Source organism: Rosa chinensis, chromosome 4 (genome assembly GCF_002994745.2).
Source record: "Rosa chinensis cultivar Old Blush chromosome 4, RchiOBHm-V2, whole genome shotgun sequence".
Lineage (NCBI taxonomy): Eukaryota > Viridiplantae > Streptophyta > Magnoliopsida > Rosales > Rosaceae > Rosa > Rosa chinensis.
In genome coordinates, this window is record NC_037091.1 from 57,494,497 (window position 1) to 57,517,476 (window position 22,980).

At 39.4% G+C, this 22,980-nt stretch overlaps 6 protein-coding genes across 6 annotated transcripts; 3 read left to right on the plus strand and 3 right to left on the minus strand.

Moving 5' to 3' along the window:
• Nucleotides 1-821: 821 nt before the first annotated feature.
• LOC112200570 (lysM domain receptor-like kinase 3) lies at nucleotides 822-4,961 on the minus strand. The gene is made up of 10 exons (XM_024341606.2): nucleotides 4,026-4,961; nucleotides 3,357-3,560; nucleotides 3,096-3,235; nucleotides 2,892-2,981; nucleotides 2,709-2,814; nucleotides 2,441-2,592; nucleotides 2,166-2,263; nucleotides 1,920-2,058; nucleotides 1,461-1,559; nucleotides 822-1,308 (listed from the first exon to the last, which is right to left on the minus strand). Exons 1-10 carry the CDS (start codon nucleotides 4,663-4,665, stop codon nucleotides 1,144-1,146), a joined length of 1,833 nt encoding a protein of 610 aa, XP_024197374.1. The 5' UTR covers nucleotides 4,666-4,961; the 3' UTR covers nucleotides 822-1,143.
• A 2,125-nt stretch (nucleotides 4,962-7,086) lies between these two features.
• On the plus strand, nucleotides 7,087-8,638 carry LOC112195883 (peroxidase 57). The gene is made up of 2 exons (XM_024336111.2): nucleotides 7,087-7,435; nucleotides 7,677-8,638. Exons 1-2 carry the CDS (start codon nucleotides 7,178-7,180, stop codon nucleotides 8,466-8,468), a joined length of 1,050 nt encoding a protein of 349 aa, XP_024191879.1. The 5' UTR covers nucleotides 7,087-7,177; the 3' UTR covers nucleotides 8,469-8,638.
• A 2,100-nt stretch (nucleotides 8,639-10,738) lies between these two features.
• Nucleotides 10,739-12,076, plus strand: LOC112198538 (peroxidase 57). Its single transcript, XM_024339681.2, has 2 exons — nucleotides 10,739-11,085; nucleotides 11,297-12,076. The coding sequence occupies exons 1-2, from the start codon at nucleotides 10,849-10,851 to the stop codon at nucleotides 12,074-12,076; spliced, it is 1,017 nt and encodes a 338-aa protein (XP_024195449.1). The 5' UTR covers nucleotides 10,739-10,848.
• A 319-nt stretch (nucleotides 12,077-12,395) lies between these two features.
• Nucleotides 12,396-15,352, minus strand: LOC112198539 (protein POOR HOMOLOGOUS SYNAPSIS 1). Its single transcript, XM_024339682.2, has 8 exons — nucleotides 14,993-15,352; nucleotides 14,253-14,369; nucleotides 14,052-14,117; nucleotides 13,817-13,920; nucleotides 13,475-13,743; nucleotides 13,338-13,390; nucleotides 13,108-13,135; nucleotides 12,396-12,775 (listed from the first exon to the last, which is right to left on the minus strand). The coding sequence occupies exons 1-8, from the start codon at nucleotides 15,269-15,271 to the stop codon at nucleotides 12,717-12,719; spliced, it is 975 nt and encodes a 324-aa protein (XP_024195450.1). The 5' UTR covers nucleotides 15,272-15,352; the 3' UTR covers nucleotides 12,396-12,716.
• A 1,624-nt stretch (nucleotides 15,353-16,976) lies between these two features.
• On the plus strand, nucleotides 16,977-20,242 carry LOC112198000 (anthranilate phosphoribosyltransferase). The gene is made up of 9 exons (XM_024338981.2): nucleotides 16,977-17,969; nucleotides 18,057-18,214; nucleotides 18,298-18,381; nucleotides 18,491-18,543; nucleotides 18,637-18,718; nucleotides 19,057-19,164; nucleotides 19,316-19,439; nucleotides 19,576-19,661; nucleotides 19,794-20,242. The coding sequence occupies exons 1-9, from the start codon at nucleotides 17,111-17,113 to the stop codon at nucleotides 20,034-20,036; spliced, it is 1,797 nt and encodes a 598-aa protein (XP_024194749.1). The 5' UTR covers nucleotides 16,977-17,110; the 3' UTR covers nucleotides 20,037-20,242.
• A 93-nt stretch (nucleotides 20,243-20,335) lies between these two features.
• Nucleotides 20,336-22,483, minus strand: LOC112198001 (beta-amyrin 28-monooxygenase). Its single transcript, XM_024338982.2, has 3 exons — nucleotides 21,459-22,483; nucleotides 21,178-21,368; nucleotides 20,336-21,076 (listed from the first exon to the last, which is right to left on the minus strand). The coding sequence occupies exons 1-3, from the start codon at nucleotides 22,420-22,422 to the stop codon at nucleotides 20,780-20,782; spliced, it is 1,452 nt and encodes a 483-aa protein (XP_024194750.1). The 5' UTR covers nucleotides 22,423-22,483; the 3' UTR covers nucleotides 20,336-20,779.
• Between the last annotated feature and the right edge of the window lie 497 nt (nucleotides 22,484-22,980).

The following is a 22,980-nucleotide window of genomic DNA, read 5'->3' on the forward strand; positions in this document are numbered from 1 at the left end:
GGTATCTCTCTGACCCACTGACCCATAAAAGTCATTCCTAAACTGGTTATGTGTTCACCATGGGTAAGACCATGATACATTGGAGGTCTACAGAACATACCCTAGTTGCTACTTCTTCTAACCATGCAGATATTATTGCTCTTCACGAAGTAGTTTGTGAATGTATGTGGATTGGATCCATAATTACACATGTTCAAGCAATTGTGGTTTGAAGTCTATCACAGATGAGCTTACAAACATTTATGAGGATAATGCTGCTTGTATTGAACAAATGGAGTAAGGCTACATAAAAAATGACAACACCAAGCGTAATCAGCAACAATAGACTCTCCTCAAGATCAGAGTGAACTAGGTTCAATCTGAGGACAGTGTGACAGACTTGTTCACTAAGTCATTGCCTAATTTCACTTTCGAGAAACATGTTGGTAGCATCGTTTGCGGATGTTATCCGAACTCCCATGACCGTAGTCATTAGGGGGAGATGTCTACATGTATGGTCTCGAAATGTGAAGCGTGTGTTGTACTCTTTTTCTCCTTCGACCGATGTTATTTTTGTCCAACTAGATTTTTGTTACTCGGCAAGGTTTTTGACAGGCAACTAGAGGCCGGAGCACCGCTTTTGGGTGACACAAGGGGGAGTGTTTAAGGACACTTAGATTGTGTGTCTAGCCCAAACTCTAGTTACTTGTCTGAGTTGTAATAGGGTTAGTCTTACAGATATTCTCAAAGATATCTTCGTAGATATCTAAATCATTGTACAATTATGTTTCTTTGTAAGACTCTAATTCTATGCTTGTAATCCTCTATATAAAAATACCCCTATTATCAATGAAAGCACAACTCATTCTCTCAATTCTCTATGCTGTTCTCTGCATCCCTTTTTCCTAAAACAAGTATAACATTCTTATTATTTTCGGCCAAATTAGATCACAACTGGTGTCACAAGCTAAATAAACTACAACACAATATCCCACCATAAACAAAAAAGTTGCTGAAGAATCTACAAATTCACTGCAAACTCCAATAAATCTATGTACTATAGGATAGGATACATTTATGTAACCAATTACACTAGTCAAGAAAAGAGAATGATCATTTAGAATGCGACCATTATCTAAAGTAAGAGCTGCCTGCTATTGATCATCATCTTCCACTAAACAAGCCACTAAAAACTTGACTGTTACCGCCAAGTGATGCTTCCCACTCAGTAGAGGTTGTCACTATATGTGAGAGCAGCACAACAATCTCTCTCATTTCTGGCCTTCCCACTGCTTCTTCACTCAAACACCACTCTGATATTTCTGCCATCTGCAACACTCATGAAATTTCACATCTATATCAGAGACTGATAGCTCAAAGGTAATCTATAATACCCTTTCTGATTGAATGTTTAAAATTATATATAAAATTGAAGATAAACCCTGAACTGCAGACGAATATGTGTATATGAAATCAGAGACCTTGAATATCTCTTCTATAGGATAGTTGCCCTGGAGACTAGGGTCTGTGACAGCCTCCAAAGCTAAGTCTGGTTCACCATCTTGGAACACCTTTTTTATCTGGCAATATGAAAGAAATCAAATTCAGATTTGCAGATAGTGAGCAACAAAGTACAAAATAGATACTTTGTTTACAATTTTGCATCCAGGTTCACGTTTAATGTTGTCTGATTTGAAAAAAGAAAAAAAGAAAAAAACACTATGTTAATGGTTTGAGTGATGGGAATTTTTACATCAGGGGTTAGGGGTTTTGAGGTTTGGAAGTTTGGCACTGGTTTCATTGTTTGAGGATTTAAGATTTAAGATTTGGGGTTTTTGTGGTTTTTGGAGTCTGGGACATTGTTCCAGTTTGGTATTTAATAGGTGAACCTTATATTTTACTTGGATTTCTGTTTTGTTGACGATTCAGTTGAAACTTACTACTGTAATCAAAGATTTCATCTTTGCAGGCTCCCGGTTGTCACGGAACAGTGCAAGTTGCCCTGTAATCAGTTCTCCAAGTACCACTCCAAATGCAAATACATCAGTCTTGTGAGTCACCTGGAGCTCCTGCACAGATCTTTCACAATAACATATAAAGTAAGCTGTATGTACTATGTACTTATTAACTGCTCTAGCATCATTTGCTAGTAGCATAAAGTTATAAACCAAAGACAGTAAACTTACTCTGGAGGGAGATAGCCCGGTGTTCCAACGAGTCTTGTGGCTATAATATCTTCTTCATTGGTTCTGCCAACAAGCTTTGCCAAACCAAAATCTGCTACCTAAGGATATGCAAATTAAGCTAAAAACTAAAGTACTAACCATATATTGTAAGAAAGTATAATAGATTGTTGGATTAAAGCATATTGTCTACAAGGTAAACTTTGAATCTAGATAACTTAGTCAGGCTGACAATAGCGAAGGACTAGAACATGTTAATGAAGTCATGGGTTTGGTACCTTTGCTCTGAGACCCTCATCAAGTAGAATGTTACTTGTCTTTATATCACGGTGCACATATCGAGCTTTTGTGTGGTCATGAATGTATTCAATACCTTTTGCAGTATCCAGTGCAATTTGTGTTCTTGCAGTCCAGGAGAGAGGCTGATGACCTGATTTAATAACATTTTAGTGTTCTTTAGGAATGCATTATAGGTACTTAAGGATCTCAGCATTTACTTAAGTTAAGCAATGTATCTGTCTGTGCGCAGTGGTGCGATTTGAATACCTTTAAGCAATGGATCATGAAGATGTTCGCTCAATGATCCATTCTGAATATACTCATAGACCAGGTAGAGGTGGTCATGGCCACTGGCGTACCCTAAAAGCTCAACCTAAAACAAAGATTTTGCAAGTGAATGTATGGAGTCCTACCATGTAAGTGGCCATTTATAAAGAAATGACTGCTCACCACATTAATGTGATGGATCTTGCATAAGACCTTTAGCTCTGCAAAGAATTCTTTGCACATGTTTGATCTCATCTTCTTTATGGCGACCTCCTGAAAGTTGAAGCAGCTTTTATCTTCTGAAACCTAGTGTAAGAAGATACGTACAGCATAGTTTTGTGGCTTTGTTTGGTGGAAATATAGAAAACTAGTGGGGTTCTGCCATACCTTTTCCCCTAGTACTCCGAAGTATACTTTACCATATCCACCCTCTCCAATGATCTTACTTTCATCAAAATAACCGGTAGCCTCTTCTATCTCCTCGAGAGAAAATACTACCGGTCCGTCTGATTCAAAAACTGTTGCATCTGTAAATCAACAATGTAGATTTACTTCAATGAGCAAGTTTTCCATGTTTATATTTCCAGCATATTTTTGGTCCAACATGCATAAATGAGTACTTATCAGTGGGTTGTAGTTTTATCTGACCTTCCATGTATTGCTGATGAAGTAATTGATTATGCAACGAAAAAGATTTATTGGCAGACAAAGTTTTGGATACAACTTTTGGAGCTTCCATATTTTCTTTGGCTGCAGCTTTTCTCCTAAATAGCAGGAGGATGAATGTGCTTAGTGAAAGCAATGTCACAACTGATAGTATGCCAACCAATATTGCCCACTTGTGTCTGCTTCCTGATGAAAAAAAACAAGGACCATCAAGCTCCTACAGAAAATCATCTGTGAATTTCAGAAATTCCTGTGTAAATATACATACATGTTATTGATTTTTTCCGTATCTGCTGCTTTTCTATTGTCAGATTTCAGCTCTGACTATTGATATATAGGATTTAACTGGAGAAATGTTGGGTCTATGTAACCCAATTCTTTCTAGGATTATGATCGCAAACTACACGTTTGCCATCTTAAAACAAATGTAAAAACTTATAAATTATCAGTGGTAGAAGATTGAAAAGATACAAAATGAAAATTGCTGACCAACAAATTCATGATACACCAGCATGCAACAAATAACATCTCTATATCGGGCTGAATCACAAAGCAAAAGTGAATTTTTCTATCTTTTGAAACTCTGAACGGAGAGACTCTAGACCATTAATTCAGATAAATATGAGTCAATGGATCTCAAATAAAGCTCACCTGGCTTTTTAAGTCCATTCTTTTCCGAGGGCACAAACAACACCCAACCGGGTTGTATGTATGACGGGTTCTCAACCTGATTCTTGTTCATGCTTTCTATGTTTTCTATCTTGGCAGACAGCAGAGTGGCAATATCTGTCAGTGTATCTTTGTCCTGAACTGTGTATGTTACCACAATCTGAGAATCACTATCTACACACCCACAAGGAAGATGAATGGGAAAATCAGCTCCTATTGTAAAGTTGTGCTTTCGTTCTTCTATGACAGATAAAACTTGCCCACTGTAGATATTATTCGAAACATCATCAAATGTGTCTGACGGTTTCACTTTGTAGATTGTATCATAGAAATATCCAGTAGTGTTGAATATGCTTTTGCAAGAACAAGGTACACTTATGAGATGATCGTCTTTATTGTGATACTTTATAGGATTGACTTGAGATGGATTGACAGAGTAAAAAGAGGCGATTTCTTCTTTCTGAAAACCGCTGTTGATGTGGTATAGTGAGGCATTACACCTCGCGATTGTTGCAGCAGAGCATTGGAAAGGGACTATGTCAGAAGTTTGGACAGATACAGCAAAGGAAAAGGCCAGAAATACGGTGAGGATCAGACAATGAAGGAGATCAACCGACGCCATGGTTGTGCTGTATGGGACTTCTCTCTATGCAGGAAAGAAAGAACAGAAATGTAAGAGACTGTCAAGCCATACCCTTCTAATTTGTCATTTGCTCCAATTAATGGGCAATGGAGACAATTGGTTACAACGTCATTTTCTTTTTTTATTTGTTAACTGCCTAGTTTTCTCATAGGTTTATAATAGAGTTGAATTTATATATGAAGCTCTATACAGGTAAGTTTATGAGACCTTTTGTAAGCATCGACGATAATCTACATGTACAACTTACTGGTCATTGTCATATTTTTGTCCGTGGCTTTATCTGGGGCCTTTCATGGTTTCAGGAATGCCAGATCATTCAATTCATCTGTAGTGTTCGTAACTCGTTACTACTTTAGTACTTTATGCTTTTGCACACCAGCTGTTCAATGCAATATATATTTAAACATTACCAATTTTAAATGTAATTGCAGAAATGAATAAGATCAAGTATGAGCACAAGGTGAGGGTTTCGTTCTTTCGTTATTTACTGCATTACGGCCAATATGGAGTGAAACTTGATATTATGGAGTAGGCATACCTCATGCACAGTTACGAGAGCTTTGTTTTGACCGTTTGTAGAGCATGGTTGGCTGTTTTGAGCTTGTTTCTTTAGTCCTTCAATTGATGGCCGGCTGTTCTTTGGTCTGGAACCGAATATTTTAATCTTTCTTCTCAATCAGATATATCCAAAATTTGTTTTTCTTTCATCACTAATGAGATTCACACCTTCAAGAAATATGCCTTCACAGTCTGCTGAGAGCTATCACACTCCTGTTCTTCTCTATTACTTCTTATTCTTTAGGGAGGCATAAAACTTTTGCATATTTTCTCTGCATGAATAGGATGCTCCTCATATTCTTCTGCCAAGAATTGGTTTGTCTTTATTAGAAGTGATTAATGTCATACCGCCGTCTTTTATTAAGGAAAAGAAAGAAGAAAAATTGAAGGTGTGTCCTCAGATTACACCGAAGAGCTACAGATAACATTAAACAGGAGTTAATTAACATCATGAAATCAGACCGAGAAGTTAGTTTTCGATATATACGTTATGGTTTGTGGTTTCCATGCCGGCCAAGAAGCATATTTTAGGAGTTGAGACTAGAAGTCAGAGGTATATAAGACTTTGCGATAAAGCCGGTTAGCACTTAGCCCTATTGCTGTAGCAAGTTAACGACTAAACTAGTGATTGCAATGGAAAGCTACTTGTTTGGACTTTAATTGGAGCATAGTCCGATATACTAATTCGCAGGTCTTGAAAGCTTTGATTCTACAATGCCTAGTTTTCTAATTGGAGTGGCATTATCATGGAAAGTTACTGTGTAAAGTACTCTCATTTTATGAACTGTTAATAATACTTGCCTAACGTAAAGGTTTTACTGAGCCCTATTGACCATGGCCGGCCTCTCCAACTTAATGAGAAAAATGAATAGAGACTTCATATGGATAACAATAATGATCGTGAAGTATGTTTGCTGAGTATATGGGAAAGCTAGTAGCTAGGTAGTGTGACATCCTCGGAGGAGAGATCTACTGTACTCAAGTAAGCATGTTAACCCAAAAGCAACTTGGAGCTACCATTCTTGGATGAGACTTTCAGTTGTTACAAATGATACCGGAGCACGTCCCTATCTCAGAGTCGAGTGGCATGGAGATGAATCGCTACATCTCACATAGGAGAAGCTCATCCGGTATTGCCCACTGCTACTGGCCACCTTCACCTTCTCCCACCTAAACAGAAATGCTACCATATGACAGTGTCTGCAAAGACCGCAATATAGAGCAGTTGGGTAGTGCTTTAACCGTATAACCGCGTACCATTTCTATTTTCTAAAAGGCCTTGTACCAAAGTCCGTATGTTTCTTTATCGCTATGGGTTAATGACTTAATGTCCATGATTTAGTATTCAAATCTTTTTAATTTTTCTGTACGAAAGCAAAGTAGCAAACTCATACATATTACAATACCAACCAAATGTTCCACGTAAGACCCAAGTTTAGGACCTTTGCTCACAAATAATGTCACGGGGAAGTTTTTTCTGTTCTTTTTTGAAAGAACTGTATGTAAGGGTGATTTTTTATTTTTTTTATTTTGGGATTTAAAATAGCAAATACCTTAAGTATGTAGTCATGATGGCTGGTGGCCCTTACTTCTCTCTGTGTCCAAAGAAGGCAACTATAGATGCATTCCACAAATTAGAATTTCACCACAGATCTCTAAATTTGAGTTTAAAAATAGAAAAATAGCCTGACAAATTTAGGAAAACCCTTTTTTTTTTCTTTTTTCTTTTTTTTTGAATGGAGGAAAATTACCAATCTTTCTGTAACCAAAAACTAGAAAGAAATAAAAATTTTGGCAACCGAATTCTGCAGTTCCATTCTTCACTATAAAAGGTGATGTGCGTATAAAAGAACCCCACTCAATGTCTTAAATTGTGACATTGCAAGAAGAAAAGCAGTTGTCATCAATCAAGATATTGAGTATTGACTTAGAGATGAGTCGTCGTCTAATTGCCGCAACTATCCTCACATTCACCTTGTTCACCATCGTCATCCTTCCCTCCGCGGCCCAGGAACCAGGCGAGGGACCGGTGAAAGTAGACGGAGGGCACGGCTTGCATGTCGGGTTTTACGCTAAGAGTTGCCCGAATGTTGAGGACATTGTAGCTGATGTTGTAAAACGTGTTCAGCAGAATGATCCCAAGCTTCCTCCTGCCCTCATCCGCCTCTTTTTCCATGATTGTTTTGTCAAGGTGAGCATTGCATTTGAAAATGTTGAATGAAAATGTTACTATATGCGTTGGTTAAATTTATAACTTTTCTCCCACAACATATGCATATAATTAAACCCATTATTATTGAGAAATTACGTGGTAATATAGTCGTGTTGCTTTAGAAAAATCATTCAAATTAGGAGGGTCATATGAGACCCGCACTCACTTATGGGTCTAAATGCTGGCCGTGTGCATAACACTTCATGTGTACGTGCAACAGGGTTGTGATGCCTCAATCCTGTTGGACACCACAGCATCTGGCAGCAACCTTGTAGAGAAAACATCAACAGCCAATGGTGAAACACTCAGAGGTCTTGAGGTCATTGATGAGATCAAGGCCGAGCTCGAGAAGCAATGCCCACAAACTGTATCCTGCGCTGACATATTAGCATATGCTGCTCGGGAAGCCGTTGTACTTGCCGGCCTACCACGTCACAATGTCCCCGCCGGTCGCCGTGACAGTAGGACTTCACGTTCTGACGATGCCGATGAAAACCTCCCTACAGCAAGAACGCCTCTGAATGACCTAATACACATTTTCGCCAGGAGAAATTTCACAGTAGAAGAAATGGTTGTCTTGTCCGGTGCACACTCCATTGGCGAAGCACAATGTAAGCAAGTTACAGACAGACTATACACGTTTAGCCCAGTTGTGCCCAGAGACCCTGCCCTAGACCCAGCCTTTGCTAATGAGCTAGCAGGAAAGTGCCCAGCAGAGCAGCCTCCGGGCCAAGCATTACAATTTAAGGTGGACTTTGATACCACAACACCACTTGTCCTCGACAATAATTACTATTTGAACCTGCAGAAAGGGAGAGGCTTGCTTCAATCGGATCAGGTACTGGCTATTGATCCCGGCACCAGACCATTTGTGGACCAAATGGCTGCTAGCAATGAAGCTTGGACTAAACGATTTTTAAAGGCCATGATCAAGATGGGGAGAGTAAATGTTCTCACCAAAACTGAAGGAGAGATAAGGACAAACTGTCGGGCGGTAAATCCTGCTCAATAGATCTTGATCGGTTGTTCCTGCGCAAAGCTTGAAGTAACAATTACTGTGATTTTGATTTGCTAAATGATTTTTTGATTGGTTTAATATATACTAGACTCCAAACACACCCTATGGGTGTGGATAATTACATGAGAAGTTATTCCATAGAATGTGGAGAAAATTGCTGCAAATATTTTGTTTTTTATTTTTAATTTTTTTTTAATTTTCTTTTGTTTTTCTTTTATTTGTGAATTGACCATTTTGTCTTTCTCAAATATTTGAGTTCAAATGTTTTTTAATATTTGAGGGATATTTTGATAAAAAAATTCAGTTTTGGAGAGTAAGCTCTCTTTTCTTAATAATAGTATAGATACTAACATGAGCCCACACACTGTGTGAGGGAAGTTTAAAAAAAAAAAATTCAAAAAGTGTGGAGAGTAGTTAAAACTTGAAAGTAGTGTTCTAAGTTTCATTCCATTTTTATTTTATTTTATTATTTTGGTATCCTTATTGATTATTTTTGTTTTAAAGCATTTTAATATTTGAGTTCCAAATTGACTTTAGTATCCGTATTGATTATTTTTGTTTTAAAGCATTTTAATATTTGAGAGGTAAATTGGTAAAAAAAAAATATCAGTTATGGAGAGCAAACTCTCCTTAATAGATGAGAAATTTTGATAGATAACTTATTTTATTTAAGTGGAACTTTATCTCTATTATGGGATTTATGGCCAATACCAGAAGATCAGCTTTTTAGTGAAGCTTTTGACACCAAAGTCTACGCTTCCTTTCATAGGAACTAGCATTATACCCGTCCAATGCCTGGAGTAATAACAAAAACCTTGATACGTTTTGGTCTCAAATTTCAGCCACTAAAAAAAGAATAAAAGTTAAGAAACTACCTGCAACAATTTATGGATTGAAATTGTGTTTCTAACCCACTCTTTTCTTCTTTTATGATATTTTTTTATTTGATTTTGATATTATACCATAATGACATTTTAGATGTATTTATTTTATTCAAAAGGCATATATGTCAGTTTAAATTTTGGCGAAGCCTTTGACACCAAAAGAATGGCTTCCATTTGTAGTAGTAGATATAGAGATATGAGAAATTTTGATATATAACATATTTTAAGCCTTACAATAGACTTTTATCCATACCCCTAATTATAATTCTAGGTAACCCACCTTCCCAATCCTATTTTTACGCATCTTTCTTAATTTCCACATCTAGGCAAGCATGAGAAATTCTTAGGTAGGGGCTGCCATGTGGTAGGGCAGTGCGGCCCACCAATCAAAACTAAAAAAAAAAAAAATTCTTGTTCCAAAATTGTCCTCAATTTGCAAGGTAAAATACCCAAAATACCTCCCCTGCTAAGCAGTGATTGGAGGGCCCCACTGCCCCACCACGTGGCAGCCCTACCTAAGACCTTCTCTGCAAGCATTGGCGGAATCACGTGAAGACGAATGGGGGCAATGGCCCCCCGGTGAGTTTTTTGTTTTTATGAAGTAGCTTCATTTTTACCCAAGATCTATGAGGAAAAAGAGCCCTTGTAGGATCAAGTAGCAAAAACCAATTAGGAATCTTCATTTAATAATCCTTCTATGGCAAAGAACTACCAAAACCCTAGGTATATATACCAGGTTTCAAGGGAATGCAACACACAACCTCTCAATCAACTAATTATACAGATTACCCAAGACCTTCAACCTAGTTGAAACTAGTGACCCTAGGGTTACACCCCAGCAAACCAACAAAGCTAAAGTCACGCTTTAGAGTCATCTGAATCTTTCCGCTAGAGCAGATGGTGAGGATGACGTCGGAATTGGAGTGGTCGATCATAAATGATTTGAAGCATGTCGGTGGAGATCCCGTTACCAACCAGCCGCCGCAAGTTGGGGTACACTGACTCCACAAGACCATAACAGAAGTACTAGTTAAAACCATGCTCGAAGGCAACTACCTACCTTAAGGTTCAAGGCATATATAGTTATGGTTGGTGGCCGTTACCTCTCTCTCTGTCCAAAGAAGGCAACTATTGATACATAACTGATTTGTTCCACGTACCAATCTCCAAACTTGAGTTTTAGAAGAGAACAACAGCCTAACAAATTTTTGAACGGATGAAATTCACCAACTTTCTAGAACCGGAAACGGGAAAAAACATATTTGGCAATGGGTTAATGGTTATACTTATATCAATATAAAACCGAATTTCTTGGTTTCATTCTCTTATGTTCTTGTGAGTACCATTTCCAAAACCAAAAACAAAAATTCCAATAACCACGCTATTTGTGATGGGCATATAAAAGAACCCCGCACAATATACAAGTTGTGAGATTGCAAGAAGAAAAAAGGCAGTAGTCATCAATCAATTTATTGAGTATTGACATAGAGATGGTTCGTCCTCTAATTGCCGCAACTATCCTCACCTTCACCTTGTTCGCCATCGTCATCCTTCCCTCCGAGGCCCAGGGACAAGGCAGAGGGAACGACTTACAAGTCGGGTTTTACGCTTCGGGTTGCCCCAAGGTTGAGGACATTGTTGCTGAGGTTGTGGCCCGTGTTCATGAGCAAGATCCCAAGCTCCCTCCTGCCCTTCTCCGCCTCTTTTTCCATGATTGCTTTGTCAAGGTAAGCAATTTCTGAAAAATTTACTATATGCACGATTATATATATAACTTCTCTCTCATAAATGTATAGAAAAAATATTTAAATTACGGAGACCTCACTTGTAGGTCTAAATATGCTCGATTCTATCGTAGAATTCTGCCTGTATTTGTCCTTACGTAAAAGTATATAAATATTACTCTGAAGAATGTCTAATAATTCATGTGTGCAACAGGGTTGTGATGCTTCGATCCTGTTGGACGCGACATCATCTGGTGAGCCTATAGAGAAAGCATCAACAGCTAATGGTGAAACACTTAGAGGTCTTGAGGTTGTTGATGAGATCAAGGCCCAGGTAGAGCAGGAGTGCCCCAAAACTGTATCCTGCGCCGACATATTAGCATTTGCTGCTCGGGAAGCCGTTTATCTCGCCGGCCTACCCGGTCATAATGTCCCAGCCGGTCGCCGTGACAGTAGGACTTCACGTGCTTCTGATGTCGATGTCAACCTCCCTACACCTGGAACGCCTCTGGAAGACATTATAAACATGTTCGCCAGAAGAGGCTTGACGAAAGAAGATATGGTTGTCTTGTCCGGTGCACACTCCATTGGCAAAGCACAATGCACCCAATTTACAGACAGACTATACAAGTTTACCCCAGCTGTGCCCAGAGACCCTTCCCTGAACCCAACCTATGCTGATGAGCTAGCAGGAAAGTGCCCAGCAGAGCAGCCTCCGGGGCAAGCATTACGTTTTACGGTGGAATTTGATCCCACAACACCACTTATCCTCGACAATCAGCACTATCTGAACCTGCAGAAAGGGAGAGGCTTGCTTCAATCGGATCAGCTAATGGCTACTGATCCCGGCACTAGACCAATTGTGGACCAAATGGCTGCTAGCAATGAAGCTTGGGGTAGAAGATTTATCAAGGCCATGATCAAGATGGGAAGAATAAATGTTCTCACCAAAGATGAAGGAGTGATAAGGACAAACTGCCGGGCGTATCTCTAAAATGGTTGTACAGGTGGAAGAAAAGATTCCACAAGATATTTAGTTTTCTTTGTACATAAGGATTCTTTAAAATGGTGTAGAAGTTAAGAAATCACCTTAGAGTTATGTAAACTACAGCTATTTTTGTAAACCAGAGTTAATTTTCAATTGTATATATATAGGTTTGCTTGTTGTAAGAAGAGGATCATTGATCACTACTCCACCTTCCTCGTACTCTATTTTTGTAAAACACTTTCATTAATTTCCTTGTCCTTGTGTAAGAAATTTCCAGCAATAAAACCTTGTCCTTGTGTAAAAATGTAGGAGTGTGTAACAGTTATTTGTTCCTGGACAAGGCTTCTACTACCAAATATTATAATTTGATTTGTTTTTCTATGGTAACTTTCTATTACGATAGAACAAAATGGTTAGACAATGTACCATTTTAGAGACAGAGCTATAAATCCCTACTAGTCCACTTAGCTATAAAACGCTAACAAGGAACTTAACTACTCAAGTATAACATTTGAAATAAGAGAGATGGGGAACAATTCAGGATGAACATGTTATGGGATGTAGGTGGCTGAGACTAGCTCATGGCTGGGAAGTTGGAACGATAGAAGTGATGTGGACCGCCGTAGATGATACAGGTACATGACAACTACAGCTTCAAATCAGCCCCCATTTCGCCCATAACTGTCTCAACTTGGCTCAATATATCTGAAGGGAAGAAACAAATTTTCATTTTAAGTAATAGTGGAAATAAACTCTAACCAATAATATTAGCAGCTTATGAACATGGTGTTCTTCATACTGTTAGTGTGGAAATAAACACTAGACACATCAAACTCAAGTTAGAATCTACATTTAGGAACAATCAACCTTGAATATGCAATTTCGAAGGTGTTTGCGATTGGAGATGGAACAAAAACAGATATGGCTCACAGCTGGCGTAGGTATAGTTATATCAAACAAGTTGTTAGTTTGCATAACATAACATAACTTACATGGATTCATCGCAAAAGAAATAAATAGAAACAAATCGAAGTTACCTTGGAAGGAAGAGTCTTCCATACATCTCTGCCAAATAACAAAGTAACAAACATTAAGTTAGTAAATCAGCGGTTCTTTCAAACATCAATGGCTCTTATGATCTTAAACAGATACATTGTTTACTCTTATGATCTTAAGCCTAGAACAATTCTATGTACTCTCAAACAACAATGTCATTACTTTTCTGCCCAAGACTACTCCCTAAGACCTTCAGTTAAAGCATAAATACCGCAATTAGGGCCTTGAGATCGACTTCCTTTGATGCAGTTGATTGTGCTGGAGCTACATTGAATCATGGAAAAGGGGTCATCATAAGGAATCGGAAAAAGGTTTCCTGTTTAGTGCTAAGACAACCCAAATACCAACCTTGCTCAACCAGAGGTTGACAGTTGGACACTAATGAGGTGAAACTAGGAGGAAAGGCAGCAAAGTTGCTCTGAAAGTTCTGAATAGGTGACATGTGCTGCGTTTGTCTGTGTTGAGCTGCTTCGTGTTTCCAGGTTGGTGACATTTGAGGTGTATAATCCTTCATTAAGCTTGGTGACATTTGAGGAGTATAAGCCGTCATTAAGCTTGGTGATATTTGAGGAGAATGACTGTGAACAGGAGTCATGACGACCAAGTCCTTGGAAGTTCTGAAACACAGAGAAGAACCCTATCACTACTTTTTGTTGAAGTATTTAAGGAGATAGTAGGTACTAATTTTACCTATTTAGAGGTCTATTAGAAGACATGAACTCAGATTGTGATGAAATTTCAGATCCATAGTCAGTATTAAGAGGTTGAATATCCCTCCCTTCCTTGAAAATCTCCTATAAAAAAGAAGAAGAAACCAATTACGCATAAAACCCCCAATTCAAAACAAAGGAGAAAATCTTCCATAACAAATAGGAATGAAATCCGTATCATAAGTAGACATTCGACGTTGTTGGCTGTAAATCACCTTCATAAGAGTTATGAACTTCTCTGCTTCATTGACTGTCAAAAATCGAAAAGCAAATTTCTGGATCTGCAAAGAAGATGTAACACAAGGATATAGTGAGCTTTTGATTATTTTATCTCATGTAGCCTAAAACGACTGTTACTGCCTTATTCATACCCCAAACTAAAACTACTACTTACAAAAACTCACTGAGCAGCTTACCTGGCCCAAAGAATCTCTGTAGCTGGCAAAGATGGCTCTACTGCCCCTGGCAGGATATCCAGACATGCATGCAACCTGAGGCCAGGCAAAGAGTAGCTTCGACACGTAGTGCTCCTCCTGAAACATGATAAACCATAACAATTAAAGCACTGTCAAATGCAATAAGCAACTTTCTGTGAAAGTGGAAAAAAGGGGGCCAAAAATAGTAACCAGAGCTCAGTACCGCACTACACAGAATGATACTGATTCTTCTCCCAAGTGAAACTCATCAAATAAGCCATTACAACAAGGCCTCTAAATTACGAGTATCCAGATTGGGAATAATCATGAAAATCCAAACAGTATTTGAGCAACTATAACGCCAATTCACAAAAGTTACAATCAATCATTGAGTGTGGACTTTCATCGAATACTTTACGCGCAAGTCTAAAACGTCACAACTATGGAGTTGATCATTCTCGCAAAAACGACGTCGCACTGTCGCAAAGTAAAAGTTTTCTACATCATGTCACACCCCTCGCCTTTAAAATTTACCTCCGGTGCCGTGAAACTGTACTACGTATATATGTGCGAGAAACTATATCTACTAATTAAGTTCAATTCATGCTAATTCAAGTCCGATTTCACTTCGACTTCTCAGCAACCAAACGGAATCAACAGTCGGAAACGTCAGAGCTTAACAACAACGACGACAAAAATTCAAAAAGCAAAGGAGAAGGTTCTAGAGGAGGAGGAGTCACCATGATCTTGCCGCTGGAGCAGACGGTGAGGATGATGTCGGAGCTGGAGTGGTCATAAATGAGTTGAAGCATGGCTGCGGAGGCGGCGGAGATCCAGTTACCGACCGGCCGTCGATTCCTGACCTTCATAGGCAGAGGGACGAGATCTGGACACGTCGAGGTGAGCGGAGGGTAGCCGAAGAAGCGAGCGAACTCGACCTCCCACCGCTCTCGGATGGAGCTCAGAGACGATGACATAACCGGCGGATTGCTTGGTATCAAAGCCAGAGTGCCCGCCATTTTTTTCAGGCTCTGTGCTTGTCTGGATTTTTGGAGAAACGAAACGTGTTTGAAATGGTGAGGAAATGGAGTGGAGTGGAGTGGAGTGAAATTATAGTAACGGCCCGAGGTGCGGATCGCGTGACTGGACCAGGTCGCCACGTCCCCAGCACTTTCTAGAAAGAGAGACCATGCATGGTCCAATAGGATACTATTAAATCTTGGTCAATGCCAGTGGTAATACTGTAATAGTTAGTAATTTAGTTCTAAAGTAGTAAATAGTAACTCATATGTGCAGCTATTTTTTAAGGATGCACTTGCTTTCTTTCTTTCTATCCTGCCCTTTCGAACAACCCAAGAGTTAGCTTACATTGCCCCTACATCACAGCTGAGAGACTTCCGTACGGCACCCGCACCACATGGCAGTGCGGCGGTCCAATCAATGCTAAAAAAAGAGGGGCATTTTAGGTATTTCATATTAAAAATCAGGTGCAGTTTTAGAAAAGAGGAAAAAATTTATTTCTACTGATTAGAGGGCCGCACCGCCACGTGGTGTGAGTGCCCATACACAAGAATTTCTCACATCACAATTATTAGTTAAAACCATACTAAAAATGCTGGCGGAAAGTCAATAAGTAGAATTATAGATTTATACGATCTCAAATTTGTCATACGGAGTTACGGACCAACTCCTAAATGCACTGAGAGTTTAAGGTATTTGTTAATTATCTTCTCACACATTCTTCTATCTTCTCACACAAGTCAATTATGTTATATTGTCATTCAGCTTTATTTATATTATCTTGTTTCCTTATTTTTTTTTTCTTTTTTTTTAGAGTAAACCTTAAAGATTGGATGACCATATGTCCGTATATAGCATTTTTCAGCACATTGTCAATGTTACTTAATAGCCAAAATGATCTCTAAGTGTCACATTATGTCAATTTCCATACTTAAGTTTTAGTTAATCAAATATACATTTTCACTGACTAAGTCACATAAAGACTACATTCTTTTTTTAAAGATAAAGATAAACTTTTATTCATTAGATTAAATCAATACAAGCATGGGAATGATTTTGTGTACTCCTAGCACCCTCTCTAGGCATAGAGGTATGTGAGGTACTCATATCCGTAATTTGGAAGTTAAAGGCATATTGCTAGCGATAATAGACATGAGTCAAGGAGGACCATCCTCTAACCATAAAACACGCCCATTATCTCAGGCTACAAACATTCAAAGACTACACCTTGAATGTCAAACCAAAATGTTAAAATATTTTCAAAAACTAAAACGATCAATACAAAGCACTACAATTAATATGAAAGTTAAATGGTTGAGTTTGAGTTTTTATCAGTTTTCGCTCAAAAACTCAAATAGTCGTTATCGTGTTCAACGTGACAAATTTCATATACTTTTGAATATCATGACTTACGTGCGTAAAACTATTTTTTTGTCTGAAAATCTATTAAAAAAAAAACTAAAGTTGTAATTACTTAGGATTTTGTCAATAATTTCTGCCAAAAATGCTAGTTATACCTGATAAATTTTGGTAATAATAATTAAGACTTAATCTCCGATCATTCTCAAGTTATATCGATTTCTGCAGAATTTTTCTTCTCTGGATCTCACTATAGTAAATCTTTTTAATCCGATACTGTGCCTGTGTGCGATAAGGATAAAATGTTATATCCGAAAAATTTCAAAGTCCAAAGCAGAACGTATAAAAATGTATAAGCATCATCTTCGCACCAACTTGGCACCAGTTTTGCGAGCTTCCCGAAGCACCAGGCCACCATCATCATCAACACCAACAAAAACGAAACCAAGTGCAGCACCGCCACTCCCATTTCTCCAGCGATGAAATCTCTTCTCTATCCACACCCTCTTTCTCTCACCTCCATCTCCACCGCCAAACGCCAACACCTCACTCTCTCCCACACCCGAACATTCCTCAAACTCCCGGCCAATCACGGCGACCGTTCCGCCGTTAGAAACCCAGCTCTGACCGTCAGAGCCGCTCTCGACTCCGTCACGGTTAACCAATCCGGAATTTCATTGCCGGATGCCAGAAATCCAACGGTTTCATCTTCTTATAGAGACGCCAAGTTGCCGAGGCCGAATCCGACGGTGCTGGAAGCTCAGACTAGGGTTTGCACCGGCCCTACCCAGACCAAGCCTCTCGGCGAGGACCAGGCGATGAAGGTACTCGACACCATTCTCAGATCCGCCACCGGAGAGCTGAAGGATGAGGAGCCAGTCTCCAAGGCGCAGCTCGGAGCGTTCTTCGCCGCCATGACGATTCGCGCCAATTGTTTCCCGGAGGCGACGCAATGGAGCGAAGGCGAGACTCGAGCGATGGACAAGTACTGGCCGCTTCTGGTCCGGGCGCTGCCGCCGGACGTGGTCTTCATCGCCGACCCGGAGGGGTCGTTGATGGGGATAGGAAGCTCGATCGGGCCGCAATTCGTTGGGAACGGGACGAGTGATATGAGATTGGTCGGTGCTCTCCGGGAGGTCTTGGCCGGCGGCCACCTCGGGTATGAGGAAGTGCAAGGTGTTTTGAAAGACGTTTTGCCGTTGAAATCGACGACGGAGGATGGGACGTCCGCCGGAGTAAGTGAATCATTGCTTTCGGCATTGTTAATAGGTCAGCGTATGAACAGAGAAACAGACCGTGAATTAAAAGCTTACTGCCTTGCATTTGATGATGAACTTGGTAATGGCTCTAGTTTGATTGTATCAGATAGTGATTGTTTCTTTGTTTCTTATTCCTGGATGATTTACTTGTGTATTGATTGATTAGGTGAAACTCCGATTGCTGATGTGAAATCACTAACTCACTATGGCGAACCTTATGATGGAAACACTCGTTTCTTTCGTAGCACATTGTTTGTTGCTGCGGTCAGGTCTTGTTATGCTGAATCATCCCTGCTTCATGGTGCTGAATGGATGCCTCCAAAGGTAAGCTTTCGGCTCTGGGAACCTAAATTGAACGGAAAATGGAAATCAAATGAGCTCTTGTTGACCAGCTTTATGTTTTCCAGGGAGGTATTACTGAAGAACAGATGCTCAAGTTCATGGGAGCAGATACTAGCTTAACCCCGTCGCAGGCAAAAGTACTTCTAGAGGTCTCTGTTGTTCCCAGATACTTTTTGCTACACTTCCTCATTCCTTTTTGTTTCGCTGACTTCCTTTCTGTTGGGTTTACATTCTTATTCTTCTAACTTCTTATTTCAGGATGAAGAAGTTGGGTTTGCCTATATAAGTCATCGTGAAGCCCGCCCATCTCTGTGTGAATCTCAATCTCTCGCCAATATCTGAATAAGTTATGGATGTACTGTAATCTGGATGAAGCTGATAACCATACTTATATACATTTGCAGATATTCATTGCTGAAGTTGAGGGAACATATCAAGAAACGCCCCCCACTGGCAACGTCTGAAAAGGTTCAGCAATTTGTGAAGGTATTTTATATCACTTATTGCTCTAAAAAAAGTGTTTGTAAGTTATGATCCTTGCTATTCTTGGGAAAGAAGCTGTCAAATGAGAATCCTGACTCCATCTTGGAGACAGAAAACTGTGTGTAATATTTCATAACAGATGGGATTTCTCTAGTATACTTGTCCTCTATTGGTTTATCTAATTTAATTTTATAAGACTAGTAAGGTCATTAATATGCCATAATAACAAAATGTGTACACGCCATCACACTGTGTCGACTAAAGTGACAAATACCCATCATTAGCATGTAAACTTTGGTTGCACTATACAGACTTTGAAATATGTTTCCATTTGTTGACAGGCCCGGGGGAAGGAATCAATTGTCTCCGGATTTTATCATGAAGGTTATGAGGATTCACTCTTAATGCTTATGAAAAGAAGAGGTGTTCATTCTGGCTTGGTGGTGAAGGTTGGAATTTTACCAATTGTTGATCCTAATTCAATGAAATACAAAATATTATATTTAAGTTTGAGTTCAAGTATATATATCAAAACTTTAAAAGAATTTCAGAAGTTGACTGGTGCAAATAAACTAAACTTTGACTTTACTGTTAGTGCAGGGTGAGGAAGGGGCCCTCTCAATGACAACGAGATTGCGCTCAGTAAATTCATCAAAAGGAATTCCTGTAAACTACTGTTCAGGGTTCCGTTCACTGAGCATGGCTTCTGCTTGTGAAGTTGATGGTTTGTTTCTATATCATCTCGTGCTTCGTTGTTCACTCAACTGGGTCTAGTTTGCAGTTTTTAAGATCTATAACTTTAGGGGTTTATGAATCAATTTCTTGCCATCGAAACTGAAGCCGGAAAGTTTGGGTTGCAGGGGTTTCACGTCAGAGTTTTAACCTGGAGGTTAATGCCGTAGACTACGGTTTCGAACCCACTGATACCCCAAGAACTGACAGATCGGTAAGTTACTTGAAGTTCCTACCAACCCCTTTCTTTCCCTCCTGTCTGTGTGTGAGAGAGAATTCTTGTGGGGCATGAATAGGATACTCATATTTCTTTCTTGACATGTAATTTCATTTTGTTCAAGTTTAGGTCTTGAAGAATATAGAGTTGGGTTTAACAGCTCTTCATGGTCAAAAGGGACCGGCTTATGATCGAATAGTCTTAAATGCTGGAATGGTTGATCACTTGCTCGGATGTAATGGTGCAGAAGACATATCTGTGGCCCTGGATAGAGCTAGAGAGGCTATTGACAGTGGCAAGGCTCTAAAAAGGCTCTGGAATTACATAAAGGTATCTAAACAAGTGAGACACCGGCCTGTGATGTGTGTTTAGTAGATGAGTAGATGTGATAAAGGAATAGAGGAGGGATATGGTTTAGTATCTGTCCAATTACAGGTAGCATACAGATCATACATTTGTTCCTCAGATTTCTACCGCAGGTGGCATCCAACAATGCTTTGTTTTCAATGTAAGTATCTCTTTATCCAAGATTAACAATAAAACTTCAGTTTGAATTGAATATTTATCGCATTGGGTCATTGAGGTAGCTGGTACCCATATCAATTTGACTATAACTGGTCATGATACCAGACATACTCGCAATAAATCTATTGAAGGAGGTGCTTGCTTGTTGATATTGATTTCCGTAATAATAAAACATGATCAAAAGCACACTTCATCAATGTCACCGATGTAAACTTAAGAAATAGAGGTCGTTCGTGGCCGAGTCATTGAGGGATGGTGTTGCTTTTTTTTTCTTTTTCTTTTTGGGATTTAGGGGTAGTATCTATAAAATGAAAAATTGGAAGATCTAAATCTCAACGTGGAGGTTTAAGAATTACTTATAGTTATATATAGACATATTTGGAGACTAAGACTCTGTATGTATATATTTTCTTGCATATATAATATGCAACATTATTGCCTACTTGTAGATCCACTGAATCTGCTAGACGAGAGCGTGGTTGACGCTTATTTGCTAATCCACTCTAAAAGATAAACCCAATAATATGGTTGGAGTCTACTGAGAACTGGTTGGCAATAGTTGGCACTCATTTTCACCGTGCATACGCCGACTAATAAGGTTGGAGGCGAATGAGAATCCCTTCTTCGGGAACGGGATTCATACCACCTGCGATCTTAGCGTTTGGATTTATCACATCCCATTTGTATTTGGTCACAATGTGGTGGAGCGAACACAGGAGTTGCAAGCGAGCATATTCTTTTCCTGGACAAATTCGAGGTCCGCTTCCAAATGGGATGTTCGAGTAAGCAGGGGGTGATTTTCCGTTCTCGAACCTTGTTGGATCAAACTCTTCTGGTGCTGGAAAATACTCGGAGATCTTATTTGTGCTGCTGGCCGACCAATACACCTGCGCACACGTACAATTAGAGAGCATCACAAAAATAAACACCTCATCTTTAGCTAATAATGATCCAATTAGGGATATGAGGTCATGGTCAACGTACGTACCTTCCACCCTTTTGGAATTGTATAACCTTCGTAGGTGAAGTCGGTAATGACCTCTCTAAATGTTCCTTGAAGAGGTGGCACCAGCCTCATAACTTCCAGTGCAACACCCCAAGAATATTTCATCTTCTGGATATCATCCCAATTAAGTGCTTCACCGGCAGATTGTTTTGAGCGTGTAATCTCTAATTGTTCTGCGTTGATCCATCAAATTCTGGTGATTAATTTACGGGTTACGTAATATTGTAGATTTAACAACTAGCTAGAAATTACTTAAGAGTTACCTGTTCGGACTTTGTCACATATTTCAGGGTTCTCTCCAAGATACTTGATTAAAAAACTTGTAGCCATGGAAGGCGAGTGGAATCCACCGGCCATCAAACCCATAATTTTGTCAGCAACTTCGTTCTCCGGTATGAAACGACCGGTGGGATCTGCGTTAAACAACATGAAAGACATGATATCGTGCATTTGCACTCCACTAGACATTGCTGCTTTCTTCTCCTTGATCAACAAAAGAACCTCCTTCCTCATAGCATCCGCGGCTTTCATTGCGCGATAGAAGGTGGTTCCTGGAACACTCAAAGGAACAGTGTGCAGCCCTGCAGTTATGATATTCATCAATTCGGTAAACTTTTCAGTGCGGCCTTGGTTGTTTTGGAGTCCGGTGAAGAAGCGAGCAGATAGAGTCATCACAAGTAGCTGAGCGAGGTGGTATACCTCAACTGTGCTTTTGCCATCCCAGTGAAGCTTCAAGTGCTCCTGAACCAAAGAATCCATGGTTTCTATGTACCGAACCAGAGCTTCGGGTTTAAGAAAACCGGGGGCACGATAGATTTGGACCGCATCGGCTCGTGGTATGGTGGCCTGGGAAGCAGCTTTTTGATAGGAAGAGCGGAAGAGCTTCTGCATGGAGTGTGGACGCCACGCCAAAAAAAGTTTTTCCTCGTTGGAAGCGATAAATTTGTGACCGGGAATGCCACAAAACACCACTGTTGGCTCGCCGAAGACGTTGGTTTTGAAGAGTTTTGGGGAGTATCTTTTCATTCTGTCGCCCACAAATCTTTGCTGCGTTTCATTGATGAATGAGAAGGTCTCACCAATAATTGGCCATCCAAAACTTCCCGGAGGAAAGTTGGTTTTGGCATTGGATTTTGAGTACTTGAAAGCAAAAAAGAGAAGAGCACATATGAAAACGAGAACAGATATAGGAAAGAAGAGAGTCAGATTCTCCATCTCCATTTGCATGGTTGTTATAACTTATAAAGTTATAAGTTTAAGAAGAAGAAGATGGATGTGCATAAAAATTCTGCCAAAGCTTTCCTTTTATAGTTGTATGCCAGAGCTCTCCCTTTATGGTTGTTATATATAACTAGTATTTATTAATTACTTGTGAAGTTGTACTGTTGTAGAAAGGATTTTCTTTCAGATAGATGAAGAGGTAGGTCTACGTACGTAACTATTATGGCATACCAAAGATTTTGACGCAATTTCTGCCTTTCTCATCATTTTGTGCTTTAACCCCTGCGTTTGGTTAAATTTTTATTAGTCTGCAACCACATGCTTTACAGGTGTAGAAATTTTTTTCTATTATAATTTTATTTAAAATTATTTTTAAAAAATTGCAGATAGTGATTAGTTATCTGCAGAGAAAATAGATTCAGTGGATAGTTTTTCTTAGGGTGGGTAGCTTTTTTCACGTACTTGTTTGTTTCTCATGTACAGTATATAGAAATTGCAGATGCAGTTGCAAATCATAGATAGATAAACATAGCAAATGCAGTCTTTCACCTTTTGTACTATGTC